At 33.1% G+C, this 15,851-nt stretch overlaps 1 protein-coding gene across 2 annotated transcripts in view; it reads right to left on the bottom strand.

Moving 5' to 3' along the window:
- Nucleotides 1–229: 229 nt before the first annotated feature.
- LOC150078971 (coiled-coil domain-containing protein 152-like) overlaps nucleotides 230–15,851 on the bottom strand; it is a 93,796-nt gene continuing 78,174 nt past the window's right edge. For both annotated transcript variants that reach the window (XM_090383445.1, XM_090383446.1), the window contains 3 exons: nucleotides 15,053–15,180; nucleotides 4,113–4,211; nucleotides 230–711 (listed from right to left, as the gene is read on the bottom strand). In XM_090383445.1, the coding sequence (XP_090239571.1) occupies nucleotides 289–711; nucleotides 4,113–4,211; nucleotides 15,053–15,180 (650 nt within the window). In that variant the 3' untranslated portion in view covers nucleotides 230–288. The remainder of the gene's footprint in view (nucleotides 712–4,112; nucleotides 4,212–15,052; nucleotides 15,181–15,851) is intronic.

Genomic DNA, 15,851 nt, shown 5'->3' with positions numbered 1-15,851 from the left:
GGCTGAACAGTATCAGCATTGTAATATCACAGAAAACAACTGTATAAATATTTACATTCATTTAAATAAAAGCTGTATTTTAATCATAAGGGGTAGCCTCATACGAGCCCTACAGTTATGGGTATATACACATTTATATTTCAATGAGTTCTGTGACTTTTTCTCTTTCAGCATATTTTCAGTTTTCTCCTTCTACCAATTACTATTAGGTATTTAGATATAGTCTTTATTGGATCGTAAGTATTTGATTTTTTTAAATATATTTAATATAACATCTGGAAATGCCATCTAAGATGGAATACTCTTCAAATAAGAATTTTGAGGTTGAAATAATTTGCGCCTCTTTAAAGTTTGCTGGTCTACATTTGTAATATCAGAGAAAACATCTGAATGAACTTTTACATTATCTTTTAAAAAAGGCTGAATTGTAGTCATTAGCGGTGGTTTTTTTTTAATTACAGGCTCTCGACTTATGGGTACCCGTTTATATTTCAATGAGTTTTGTGACTTTTTCACTTTTGTAGAACCAGTGGTTTTCTTCTTTTTCTGATTACTACTGGATATGAAATCCACATTGAAGTGCTGCTCCTTGTTGAAAAACTCACATTTGTTCTTCATGCGAGCAGAGTGAAGTTCTTCTTCTAACTTTTCAATTTCTTTCTTCAATGACACAATACGTTCTGTATATTCACTTTGCATGTGTTGCAATTTCTGAAATATAATAAAAACATAATAAATATGTTTGTATGAATGTCTTTGAATAAATATTGTACATATCTGAAAGAAGCATAATTATTCTATCATAGAAAAACATCTATGCATAGAATAGGAAGACATTTTATTCATACTATATATAAAAACTACAGGTATATACATACCAATACCTTTCTGGGGTAAATACTTTATTCCCACACTCTTATTTTGATGCCAGTGCACTAAATGCTGTAGTTTAATGTCTTAGTAGCAATTGCAACAATGTTATTGTAGCTTTTAAAAATAATACATCAGCATAAAAATATAAAATGGCAAAGCTGGATGTGCTAACCAACGCACAGGTCCTGCAGGACATGCACACGGAACGGGACTTGCTCAAAACCATCATCAGCAGGAAATGCAAATACCTAGGTCACATCGCTAGGAACCAACAAAAATATCACCTACTACCACTCATCCTGGAGGGAAAGATCGAAGGCAAGAAACGCCCAGGCAGACCGAAAATGGCATGGCTCGATAACATCAACACCTGGCTTCACATGACAACAGCACAAATTCTACACGCAGCGCTAGACAGAGAACAATATCAAAACGAAGTCGCAAACGCCATTCGGCAGCATTAAAGAAGAAGAAGAAGGATGTGCTAAAATTTAAAATCTGTCCATTTCTAAAAATGACTCCAAATTACGTGTTATTAATAGAGAAAACCAATTTATAGTGCAGTAAACCCCCGCTATTCGCAGTTTCGCGTATTCACGATCGCCGATTTAATATAAAATGAAACCTAAAAAAATGTGAATTTTAAAATGCGGTGAATATTTTCCGCCACAAAAAAAAAAAAAACATTGGCGTGGCTAAAATTATCTTTCCCGGTCAAAACAGCGCTTGGTGGGTGGGGGGGGAGAGGGGTGACAAAATCGCGAGCGTGGATGTTTCTCGCTAATCCTTGTTCAGTATGTGTTATGCGCTTGTCATGGAAGGTTTCGTCGTTTGCTTTTAATTTATATGCTTATAAATTGAATAAATTTATCAATTTATAAATTGATATGCTTACAAAAATGATAAATCTACCGTTTTGCAGTGTAAAACAGCCTTTTTCGAGTGTGTTAACGGAAGAAAGTGACTTTATTGTGGACAAGTTCTTTCTAACCCCTACAAAAATATGGCTACGAATAACAAGAGAAATGTGAAAATATCAAAGAAGGTGATGACATTAGCGAATAAAATTGAGTTATTAGATAAAATTTCTAATGGTGAAAGTGTCTCCTCAGTGGCAAAACATTATAAAATCGATGAGTCAACGGTACGGTCAATCAAAAAATCGAAAGAAATAATCCACCGTAGTGTCCATGAAAACGTGCTAATTGCTTCAAAAATTTTCTCTGTAACTCGTGATGTTAAATTAGAAAAGATGGAAAAAGCTTTAAATCTGTGGACAGAAGATCGAACTCAAAATAATTTACATTTAATATTAAATTGTTTCTAATTTTCATTTCTATGCCATATGCTTGCAATTCACTATGTACTGTCTATGTACATAGTCATATTACGAAGGTGCATACATAGACAAAATTTTAGACTAATTTTTCTTATATATTTCATACTTTGGAACGGAAACCCTTTATTACTATGGGAGCCATAACTCAGTATTCGCGTTTTCGGTATTCACGACATTTCTCAGGAATGTAACCCCTGCGAATAGCGGGGGTTTACTGTACTATAGAGGCAAAAAAGAATAGCTCAACTAAATTATACTTCACACACATTATATATATATATATATATATATATATATATATATATATATATATTATCAGTAAGGGTGATGTCATATGGTCACGAACTTGCAAGTTTTTGTTTTCATGAGCTTCTTTGTAAACAACTTCATTATGTATACTGTTTCTTTCCAGTTTTACTGTGCAGCACTATTAAAAATGTTGAAATATGAAGTTTTAACTTTAAAGGTAAGAATAGAAGTATGTGAATCAACCTTCTATTCAACCATGTCTCAACCGGCATGCTTTTCATTGCATAAAAGACTGAAAAAAATGTGCATCTCTTGAAGATTATGGTGAAATGTTTTATTGCCATAATCTTCAACGATCAAATTTTGAAGTCACTATTAAATAAATAATTTTCTGTTTATACTCTGGGATGACTGCATAAGATAACAGGAATTCACAAGAGAGAGAGAATACAAAAACATCACCATATTTAGCATCACACAGGATGCTCATTAAAATAAAATTTTCCTTATAAATGTAAAATTGTCACATTTATAAGAAAAATAATGAGAGAAACAAAGATAATGAATTTTGCATTTCACAATCCAAGGATGAAGACAATAATATGCTAGAACTTGATAATTCAGTCTCTTCAGAACAACCGGAACACAATTTCAGTTTGCTTAAAATCTCCTGCATCTTTTCTATGATTGTAATAAAATCCATTGGAAAACAAAATATAAATGAAAGTAAAGGAAAAATGACTGAAAATATTTTATTGCTGTTCAATGCACTAAAAACAACAAAAGCAGCATTGACTGAGTGTGATTATGTTTTTTCTAATGCTGCTAATTTTGGTACGAGAGCATTATTAAGCAAACAAATCCGATAACACTATGCTTTTAAAAAGTTATTTTGAAACAATTATTTTAATGAATTAGGAGCATTATTGTGATGTTAAAACTCCTTTTTCCTATAATGTTTTGCACATGTATGTTTTGTCCTGGGAATACCCAGAAAATTACAAGAATGGTATTTCTGGAAACACAGACACAAATAATAGCCAATACCTAACACTGTTCTTTGTATTTGAAATAGGACAACAGTAATTTTTACTTTTTTCAAACTTGTAATTTTCAAGAAAATACAAACATGGTATTCCTGGAAACACACACACACTGGTAGTATTAACTAAAACATTTTAGAAAATCTAGACAAGTATACAGAGGATGTTCCTCTGTACAAATCAGAATAAAAGTCTCTGCTATTAATTATAAAAAAAATGAAGCCAAAACCACAACATATACTGAGCCAAGTGATCTTAGTATCAAGGTAGATAATGTGCTGTTCTCTGTGCTAATAATAACACAGCTCATCCTTACTGCTTATTTTGACCTCCTCTCTACATGTTCAAGTAGTCTGTATTTGACGAAAAAAATCCAAAATTGATTGTTATCTGAAAAAGAAGAAAATTTTCCATAAAATGCTTGCAATTTATATAAATACTCCACAGGAAAGTTGGCAGGTGTGATTCTATAATAAACTAAAACAAAACTAATTTACTACTGCACCAAATTTACAAGAAATTTACCAATGCTAATAAAAAAAAAAAAACTGCGAATACACGCTATTTCAGATGTATGTAAAAAAAATAAAATAAACCAAAAAAATTGCCTTTCTGAAGATGTCATTGGCTGCACCACCTTGTGACACAGTAGTAATCTTTCCTGCAGTAATAATCTGCTCTTTCAAAATGGCCAAGTTTTCTTCATGCTAGAAAAGAAAATAAGTGGCTTCAGTAAATTTTAATCTAAACCATGTGTAAACAATTCCATTCATATAAAAGGAATATACTTTGCAATGCAACTTTAAAAATTATATACACAGTGGACTCAGATTATCCAGGGCAGTTGAAGAATATATTTTTGCAGATAATCAAAACCACAGCTAATCTGCAAAATGAAAGAAAAACTTGTCAATGCAACAAAAAAGTAAATTTACTTCCATCATATTTATATAAATACACTACAGTGTGAGAAAATTTGGAATAAAATTCAATATGTACATATTCTTTGAAAAAAGTAAACCATGCAGTTCACTCTTCTCTTTAGTTTGCTTTCTAGGGATGGTACTATATAAACTTCAAAGCATCTTCTTGAGGCACCTCCGAAGCCAGGTGGGAAGGAGCAGCAGTGCATAGCACACGCTTCTTGATTAGACCGGGGTTCGAGCCCATCACCACCAAATACAGAGGATGTGGAAAGGTCAGGGAATGACCACCGCATATTCCCGGAGCAATATGGCCTTAGTTGCTAATGCTCCTAAAAACCATATAATAACATAATAAGCATCTTCTTGTCAATAAAAGTGTGATTTGCTTGTTGTTCCATGTAGTCATGTAGAGCCTCACTAAATTTGATACTTGGGAAACTTTTTTCATGTTGGGTTTTTTTTTTTTTTTTTTTTTAATAAGCTGAAGTGTTTTCCAATAGAAAGATCAACCATTTTCTGTTTTTAACAAGATAAGTGCACATGGATAAAAATTAAAACAAGTTAGTACGCATGTTTGCAAACAGAAACAATTCATGATTTTTAACAAAAAAAAAAAAAAAACCAATGACTTTATTAGCATTAGCAGATGTATACAATGCAAGAAAGCAAGCTTACATAGCAACAGCATAAAAAAAATAAAAAAAAAAAATCTTCCCATTTCACCAATCCATTCTTTCAAAATGTTTGTCTAGTTCTGCCATGAATTTATTTAAATTGGAAGTTTGTTCCTAGTGGTTCCTTTATCTGTAAATTCTTAATGCATGAATAATCACTGCTGATAATCAGATCAATTTTTTTTAGATTGTGATGCGTTGGAGAATCATCCCCTTTGGTTCTCCCCGAACCACAGCACTTTCACTACTTTGTGCACCCTGCTTTGCTGCTCTAGACTGGGGCATGATTTCCATTTAAATAGAATTTAATTAACAATCAAAATTAATAAGATTTATAAATTTAATCGATAAATTGCCAATACTATACTAAACTAACAGATTTCTAATACAGTGCTACATATTACGTTATCTAGTTTTATGTTATACCTTACACTATCAAGTTCAAGATATCATCACACTATTCCGTATCGATCTAATATACTACAATAGCGAAAAGTTTCGAACGGTGCAAGTTTTACCAATACTAAGTAAAAACCTACAAAATCTCTATCTATATTCAAAATAAACTAAGTATCGTAACTATGAATATAAAGCTACTTCAAGAAAATAAATTGATATGCCAATTAAGTCAAAGTGGCAAAAATTTAAGAAAAACTTCTCTACTAGCCGGAGCTATAAAAACTTCCTATGCACAAAAATATTTTGCAAAAAATTCTTTTGCATAAATATAAAACAAATAAAACTACCACAACAGAAATTGAAAATTATGGTTGGCCTTCTATTTTCTACATATTTGTTTCAAAGTTATCTGTCGGGCTAAATGTTATCTTGCCTGTTTGCTGCTAAATTATAACCAAATTAGCCTTATGTTTAAGTTTAATAATTGGACCTAGTTACACAGGCAAATAACAATCAGAAACAGATAGCTCTGTTAATTATTGGTGGGATATATTTAAAGGGTTAGCCCTTGAAAAAGTCCCTTTCAATGTATCTATATATATCAATAATTAGCTACATAATCATTATTGTATTATATATTTATATATTATTACTAATTACATGTTTATTTCAAGGGTATGGGCTTGTAGGCCTACACAGGCTATCTTAGTCTTTATAAGTTATTTTGGCCTTATGGCCTGCTGTATACTGTTATGTTTATATACATATTCAGCATCTATACAGTACATATTATACTTTTACTATAATAACTAGATTACAGACTGATGTTGTTGTTGTTATTTGGTTTTTAGGAGCATTAGCAATTAAGGCCATATTGCTCCGGGGATATGTGGTGGTCATTCCCTGACCTTTCCGCATCCTCCATATTTGGTGGTCATGGGCTTGAACCCCGGTCTAATCAAGAAGCATGTGCTATGCACTGCTGCTCCTGTCCACCTGGCTACGGAGGTGCCACACACAGACTGATGTAATGTTCAATGTACTATCGATGGCATTAATCTGATCTGGCAAAAAACTTTTACATTTATCCCTATTTTCATATATATATATACTGTATATGTGTGTGTGTATATATATATATATATATATATATATATATATATATATAAAAAATGTTAAAATTATATATATAAAGAATGATAAAATTAACCATACAGCAATGACTAAAGGATTACTACTGGAGTAGCTACTAGGTAGAAAAAAAGGTGAGAATGAGGTGTATGAGAAATTCTGGTAATGTCTATAAAATGCAAACAAACACCTGTGATGGAGGATTCCATGTATTTGTTTCTGTCATCCAACACAGATTGACTTAGATTTTTGCAAGCTGTTACTCTGACACAGGATGATCAAAATTCTAGTGTGTGTGTGTGTGTGTGTGTGTGTGTGTGTGTGTGTGTAATCAAATCTGTTATATCCAGTGGTTATTGTTATTTGTTTTTTTTTTAGGAGCATTAGCAACTAAGGCCATATTGCTCCGGGAACATGCAGTGGTCATTCCCTGACCGTTCTGCACATCCTCCGTATTTGGTGGGCATGGGCTCGAACCCCGGTCTAATCAAGAAGCGTGTGCTACGCACTGCTGCTCCTGCCCACCTGGCTACGGAGGCGCCTATATCTAGTGGGTGTAATGCCACTAGTATTATATCAAACTAAACATCTGGCACTTTTGGGAATTGGGAGGTGCCAAATTTCAAAGCGGTAAACCTACTATAAATGAGCAGATTTAGAGGAGCCCATTTCAGTGAATATTAAACACAAACATCTGAACTTAATTACATTTGTGAATATTTATAATCACTATCTTGCCCTTTCACCTATTTTTGTAAACAGGATTTAAATTTTGTGGATAATGCAATAATCTTAATTCTTACAAACACAACAACTGGCCTAGAGAAACTAAGTAAAATAAACTAAGCATTTTACATGAACTAAGAGTTATTATTTGACTTATGAGACTAGCAGTAGAGAACAAAAATGTTGCAATTATAAATTATCAGGGGACAGTAAGATACCAAAAGTAGTACAAGCTAATCTACAATCAAGTCACTAAGGATGATTAGGCAAGCTAAGGAGGATTATCAAAAGTCTTTGGCTATGAATGCAAAGAAAAGTATCAAAGCATTTATTGCTTGTTAACACCAGAAGGAAAGGAATGAACCACATGGTTCATCAGACATGAATGGAATTAACTATTGACAATTCTGTTTAGATTGCTAAAAAAAAGTGAATATTTATGGATGAAGAAATATTTGGGGATGGGAATACCTAAAGTCTACCAAATTGTAACTGGGAGCTAAACAATTTTGTGACAACTGAAAAGAAAGTGGAAGAGAAATTGTTGAAGCTAAAAATAAATCTGCACCTGAGGCTAATAGAATCTATCCAATTATATTAAAAGAAGCAGGAGAAAGGTAAGCAAACCTTTGGCTATAATTATGAGAGCATATTTGGATTCAGAGTAGTTTCCTATACACTGGAAATGTATTGATGTCACATGGGTGGAAGGAGTTAAAGTGTGTAATTATAGACCTGTAAGCTTGAATTCTGTTTCAGGGCAACAGAATGGAGTCAGTAGTTAAACATTATTGCAGAATCATCTTAAAAGGAGTGAAGTAATAGAGAAATCATGGTGTGGATTTGTTGGGAGAACTTGTCTGAACAATCTGATTAGCTACAAAGAAGCACTAAACAAGCAAACTGGATGCAAAAAAAATAATAATTTTGACATCATACATTTAGATTTCAGAAATGCATTTGATGCTCACATGTAAGAAACAGTTGTACAAACTGGAGTTAGGGCAAGCTGCTGCTATGGATGAAGGGATGGCTGAGTGGCAGAAGGCAGAGCATGACATTATTATTAGCCATATGGTGCAAGGAAGCCAGAGGGTTATGCTGCACCAGCCAAAAAAATTCCGATGTTACCCTGAGAGAGAGAGAGAGAGAAAAGTATAAAGGAATCACCAAGAAAGAGAAGAATGATGATATCCAGCTCAAGACCCTGGGTGTGTCAAGTCCATACTCACCAGATGCGAGTCCATGGATTCATGGACTAATGTTCATGGAGTCCCTCAGGGTTCAATGCTGAGTCCCTTACTGTTTTCAATATTTAATAACAATATTGATGAAGGAATATCAAGCTTATTGTATGTCTGTCTGTAGATGATAAAAAAGTTGGCAGGATGGTTAATGACAAGATTCAAGTCCTATTACTGCAAAAAGACCTAGCAAAATTAGGCAGTTAAGCTGAGAGGTGGTAGCTGAGCTTTAACATTGATAAATACAAGCTACTGCACATGGGCAGCAGTAATTTCAATAAGATGGCAATTAGGTGGTAGCACAAACAAGGTGAGAGAGAATGAAAGAGACCTAGGAGTAATTTGGGTAATTGTACAGTTCAACATTAAGTTTCCTGAATAGTGCAGACTAGGGCTTGCATAAAACCGAGAAATTTCAAAACCGAGTTTAACCGAAGTTTACTCTTAAAACTGGTTTTAAAACCGATTTTCTCAGACTTAGGGAAAATAATTAAAAGCTACACAGGTATTTATTTTATCTTGGGTAGATTGTACAAATCGTAATAAAATCTTTTAAACAAAATCAATCACCTCTTATAGTAAAAAAAATAAAAAAATTAAAATGCTCCAAAAAAGTAACCAGCTTGAGATTATACAACATTACAAATTGTATTCAAATCCTTTGAATAAAAACTATCTTCTCGTATAGTAAACAAAAAAATAATAAGCCCTATAATAATAATAAGAAATAAATAAAAATAATGTGAAAAAAAACAGCTTGGGGAAATTACTTTACTATTTATTGCTCAGCTTTTTTCTGAAAATGATCCTTTAAAAAACACAGTATATTGAGCATTTTTCCTGATAGACTTGACCTTATTTTCGTGTTAAAGAGACCAGTGATCGAAAACTCTCTCTCAGATTGGACAATTGTTGGTTTAATGGTCAGCAGTGCTCTATAAACTTTCCCCAGCTTTTCACTTCTACTGCTAGTTGCCTCCAAAATTTTAAATTCTTTGCTGATTTCCAATTCACTCGAATATTTTGAAGGCTCTTCAGTTAATCTCTTTATTACACTATCATACTCTCGAATGAGTGTATCTCCAACATCGGAACTAGACGAGTCTTTGTTTTCTTCTAAAAGAACAGTTCGTTTATTTTCAGTTTCTTCATTCAACGCCAAGACTCCTTCGGAATGTTTTGCAAATAATCTCTGATAAATCTCTTCAGCATGCTTTTTCAAAACTTGCTTTCTTGGAAAATCAAAAGTTCTTGAACCTGAATCTTCTTTCCTAAACTTTTTGGAGTTGTTTAGATAGCTCAGAAAAGCCACAGTTTGGCAATTTCGTCTTGCATTGTAACATTGAAAAAAAGGCTTTGGTGAAACTTTAAAGCAAATGGGTTTTTTGCTGTATCAAGCAGAAATTCTATTGAAGACTCTACTTTAAGTCTGTCTTCTGAGGTATAGCCTTCAGAATCATTTCAACTGGTCGCAAAGTTTCACATAGCAATTCAAGTGTTTTCCAGTCATCGTCAGACACAGATTCAGTTGACAGTACTGCACATAGAGCATTTGGAATGCAATTTTTCAATTTCAAAAATCTCTCAATCATATAGAATGTCCATTCCCATCTAGTCTTGCAATCTAATATAAGTTTATATTCTTTCCCATTAAATTTTGCTTTAACAAAATTTTGTAATATGTTATTTTTGGTAGGCGATTTTTGAAAAAGCTTGCAAATTTTTCTGACTTTGTTAATAGTTTGTGCAATATTGGCCATTGGATTGAAGAAACAAATGAGCTCATCGGTAAAGTCGGTTTGATAAAACATGCCTTGCTGTCTTTCTTCAACTTCTTCATCATCACTACTTTCTTCATTTTCTTTGGGAGCCTCAGAGACTGTGGCACCATAATTGATTGTTTTTTCATCAAGTACATCTATAACTGACAGATGTATACAATGGGATATACATTGTTGATGATTAGGCGTAATTTGCTTGCCAAATTTAATCATCATTGCTGCTCCATCAGTGGTGCAGGCAACAATATCCTCATCCAAGTTCAAATCAAATTCCTTCAAGTGTCCATTCACAATTTGCTCAGTTCTCCTGCTATCAAGTGAACCATTAATCTCAATAAGACCTAACGACCAATGATTGTCTTTTGAATGCATATTTATATTCATATACCTTTTATTTTGTATAGACGTATATTCGTCTAGAGTCAATGCATACCGTGCACCTAAAACCAATGAATTTTTGAAATGCTGAATGAGTTCTTCTTTCTTAGTTTTATAATAATTCAGAACCATATTTTTAATTCCATTCACTGAGGCTGGGGGTAATTTATCGTATTTATTCCTATGAAGGTGAAGGCTTCATTGTATAAACTCACTCTTGGCAATTGAATTAAAATAAAATCCATCTAAAGCAGCTAATTTTGAAATCTCTTCTTCCATAGATTTTTTAACGATAAAGTTTTCTAATGTTCTTACCATTTTTATGAGAGGTTCACTGTTATTTGTTTAATGTCAATATGATGCATTTTCTTTCAATGCAACATAAAAAATGATGTAGATCCTCCAGACGACTTCATTATCTTCTGACATTCCGAACATTGTGCTTCATCTTTGCTTTTTCGAGCAAAATAATTCCATACATTTGATTTCATCTTAGTCATATTAAGAGTAATAAATATTAATTAGTAGGAATTTATATCACCGACAATTTTAAATAAAAATATTGAAGACAACAAAGACACAATACTATGCGTCACTCCCGCAAGCACTGAATGAAGAGTCTAAACGAGGCAAGTTTCAAAATTTTCACGATAGAAATTTTAATTTTATTTACTTGCAATTTTTTTTCCCCAATTAAATCTATTGTATTTTCAAAATTACATAAAAGCTAAATTTGGTGAAGCTGCTTTTTGGAGACCATTTGATCGCAAATTTAATAGGAATAAAGAAGCAAGAAACTTTCTACGATTGAAATTTGATGCAATATTCAGCAAATCTGTTTCTAGTGGGTAACCATCAATAAGGCGCGTTCCATAACTTGCCTGGCGAACAAGATAGATGGAACGGAGAAATGTTGATCATTTTCTTTTGCGCTATCGCTCCAACTCACTCAGTCGTAAATTTTATTTATTTTATTTTTAACTTTTATTATTATTATTATTTTTTATTTATTTATTTTATTTTTTATTTATTTATTATTTTTTTAAATTTTTTTTTAGGTCCTAGCCACTGAAATCCCAGGAAACTAGGTGGCAGGACCTGCCGGAGCAACTCGTCATGATTCTGGACACCCGGTTAGCCTCCACGTGGCAAGGTATGGGCAACGTCGGGCCCCACCAGGGGCCTGGCGGCCAATAAGCCGGACAAACAATGGGCACAACAGATGACATGGCCCACACACTTTCAAGTCTCTGGCTTGACAGTGTACTGTCCTCGATACAGCGAACATACGCGGAGATGGGAGAAATCCCAGGTGCCGTCTGACACGAACATACCTTATACCTTATATCAGTCGTAAATGAGTACACCTGCATCGTACCATGATACAGGTGGGAAGATAAGAGGTACCCCTCCTAGATTTGGGCCACTTGCCTGTGAGATTCGTACCTTAAAATAAAATAAAAAAAACATGTTTAAAACATAAAGCAGTTCAACGATCCAGACAAACGAACAAACGAAAGAAAATATGCGTAACAAAAACCTGTATTCGAGGCTAACTGAGAAAATATTCAAATCCGGTTTTAGAAGCTCGGTTTCGGTTTTAACAACTCAATATGAAAACCAATTTAACCGGTTTTATAAAACCGGTTTGCAAGCCCTAGTGCACACAGGCTGTTTAGGATATCTTATAGGATTCTGTCAATGATATACAGGAATTCTGCAAACAGGGACAAAGAAGTGATTACACTGTTGTATAAAACAATAGTTAGGCAATCTCTTGGATACTGCATACAGTTCTAGAAGCCTCATTTTAGGAAGGAAGTGAATCTGTTGAAACAGGGGCATAGAACAACAGCAAGATTTGTCAAGAACCCAAAAGGGTATACTCTTACCACAAGAGATTTCAGTTCAATGCAACACAACCTCATTAATCCAGCATGCTTGGGACCCAGCACATGCCAGATTTTTGGGTTTTTTTGAAGGCTATGCACATAGACTAAGTATTCGAGGTAATTTATTTTTATTAGATAATACCCTATTCCCTGTAATCTCTACACAATATTTGCCAGCATTAAGCCAAAATATTAACCTCTTTCGACAGTTTAGTCCAGTGAGTAATGTAACTGTCTAAGGAATAATGGTCACTGGTTAAAATGCTATCTCTGGTATGGGTGCGTTAAGACTGTTCAATATTTTTTAATATGTGATATAAACAGTGTGATATGATTTCAGCAACTGAATCACCTTAGAAACTAAATACAGGTTACTGTACTATTAAGTACCATAATGTGAACTAGTACTGAATATCTTGCAAAATGAATGATTTTATATATTGCAAATACATAATAACAATGACATACAGTACAGGAAATACTGTAAATGAGAAAGAAGCTGGTATTCGAAAATTACAGAAGAACCCAGATAAGATGTTTTCCAAGGGACTGGAGGTTTATAAATTCATACGCAGGAAAACTTTTTAGAAGGTAAAATGACCTAAGGGTAAAAAAAAAAAAAAAAAAAAAGAGGTAAAGTGCAGCCATTATCAACCCACTGCAGGATGGAAGCCTCCTCAACAATTCATGCTGAGGGAAATGGACCATAATCTGCCACGCTGGTCCAGTGCGGGTTGGCAGATCGACCGTATTCAGCAGTCAGGGGCTTGAACCCCTGGTCTACTCAAAGAGTGTGTGCTACTGCACTTCCGCTCCTGACCACTTGGCTACGGAGACCTAAGGGTATAAAATATTAACTACACAAATAAAAATGAAAAGATACACATACATAAGTTAAAGATGATTTTTAAGTACTATTTCAGAATTTATAAATATTTTACTCTGCCTATGGGAAACATTTTTAAACTGATGATTTTTTAACATTCTGTTCATTAAACTCATTACCAAGTTGGAAGAATGAGCTCCTTTGGAGTTTCAACATACCTTAAAAGGTCACAATTACAGTAAGACAGAGCAAAAATCAAAGTAATTCAAAACTGTTCACAACCATCATAACTCATCGTGGATACCACCACCCCTGGGTGGTGATATCCGTCGAGAATAAGTAACATCAGTCTTCTCCATTGGCGAAGTGTTGCCTATTGGAGGTAGTGCAATATCATGACAACTTGCTGTAAAGGCATTCACAATATGAGATATATCAGAAATAATGCCATTTCACCTACTTTGGTGGTTTACTATGAACTAAAATGATGCTTGGCACTCACTTGTCGATTACCAAAAGTTTATATTGTTTAATATTTTTTAATATTAAAAATAATGTGACCCTTAGCTGATTTATAGAGCTTCTTAATGTACCGTTATGTAATCGACTGAATAATAATAGCAATAAGAGCTTAATTGATGGTACTCACCTCAATTGATCTGCTTAGTTACATGGTATTGAAGTAGAAATGAATTAAATTAAGTTTAAAATAAATAGACGGAATTGTCAAAAACCTGTAATAAAAATTTGTACTACCTCATCCCTGTTTGTCATTTATAAAATATTAATATGAGAACTAAATGAAGCCAATAGTCACAACGAGTGATTTTGTGAAAAATGTCTTCAGTTGGCAATGATAGGAGAAAAGGAATTATGTATTTAAAGAATTCCTATGTTCCCATAATGCATTTTGAGACATGTAGGAACTTTACGTGCATAAGGTTCCAGACTGGTGAAAGCATGGTTGGAAGTTGTTTAGAACATTAAATTTAGTGTTATGGTGACACCATTCTACGACAAGCACCTCGTGTTGGAAGATTTTGTAACTAGATCCTAATTTAATAATTGCGATGGCTGAATCAATTAGGGGATTGTGGTTGTGAGTGTGCACGTGTATTGGAAGTTTTTGTGGTGCAATATTTTGCAGTAGTGCTCCCGATGTAGCATGCATAACACCCAGATTGACATTTAATTAAATATATAACGTTGTTGATGTTGCTTATTGGATATTCATGTGTCTCTTTATATGTATTAAAGATGGTCCCTAATTTATTATACGAAGGAAATATTAACGTTATGTCTGTATTGGCAAACACTTGGTGAAGCTGTCTGGTGAGTCTGCTAGACAAAATCTTGAATTGGAAGTTGATAGCTTAAATAAATTCCTCCTTGAATTTATTTAAGCTATCAACTTCCACAACAACAGATGTATTATTAATACTCAGTGCCAATAATGTTATATAAAAAAATTTTCATTCATATTTCAACAATCTCATATGTAAACAATTTTCGCAGAATAATGTTCATATAAATTTTAAAATTACTACTATTCAGTGAGATTTTAATTTTACCAGCAATTTAATGTTTAGAATCTCTTCATCCTTTTCCTTTGAATAATCAGCAAACGCTTCTTCAAGCTTTTTAATTTCATCTTCCTTTTGATTAAGTTGTTGAGTGTACATTTCAATATCACATATTCCTTAAATGGAAAAGAAAGAATAATTATTTTTTGTTCCTTACTTTTAATTTCATAATATCAAAATTACAAATATGTCAAAATAACAGTCATTAATGTAAGATAAATTAGAGAAGAAAAATCACAGCTAGAAAAAAACATTTTGTCTTGATTATTAAAAGCATATTTTTTTCTGAAAGAAAACTAATTTCATTTCCAGAACATTTGCACTAGCTACGGTGGGAGTCATTTTTGAAAGATGCTAAGTAGACTTTATTACTTAATTATTGGTTTTTGTCATCTTTTCATTTCAAATTACTAGTGCAGCTAACAATTGCATTTATCTGATAAAATACGTAAAATTCCTATTCCTTGCTTGGCATTGGAAATCACTCAATGACAGTCAAAAAAAGAAGAGAATTCTTTAACCATTACGCTGATATAGGAATGATATACATGCTATCTAATATTCTTTTATATAAATCCATAAGAGCTTAATTATTATTAGAAGTTTTTTTTAAGTGTACAAACTATAAATTTATAACAATACAAAACTGATTTTATAACTGTATAGGATAACACAAAATTTTATAGGATAACATTATTATTCTGCCTTACATATCACTTAGTTTAATATGGTATTTTTAACTTAAATTAAGGGAGAATTGCCAGGGGCAGTGAATCAGCATGAATCA

The sequence above is a fragment of the Mastigoproctus giganteus genome, chromosome 10 (assembly GCF_048544385.1).
Source record: "Mastigoproctus giganteus isolate SK-2022 chromosome 10, ASM4854438v1, whole genome shotgun sequence".
Lineage (NCBI taxonomy): Eukaryota > Metazoa > Arthropoda > Arachnida > Uropygi > Thelyphonidae > Mastigoproctus > Mastigoproctus giganteus.
This window is presented reverse-complemented; position numbering and strand designations above follow the sequence as displayed.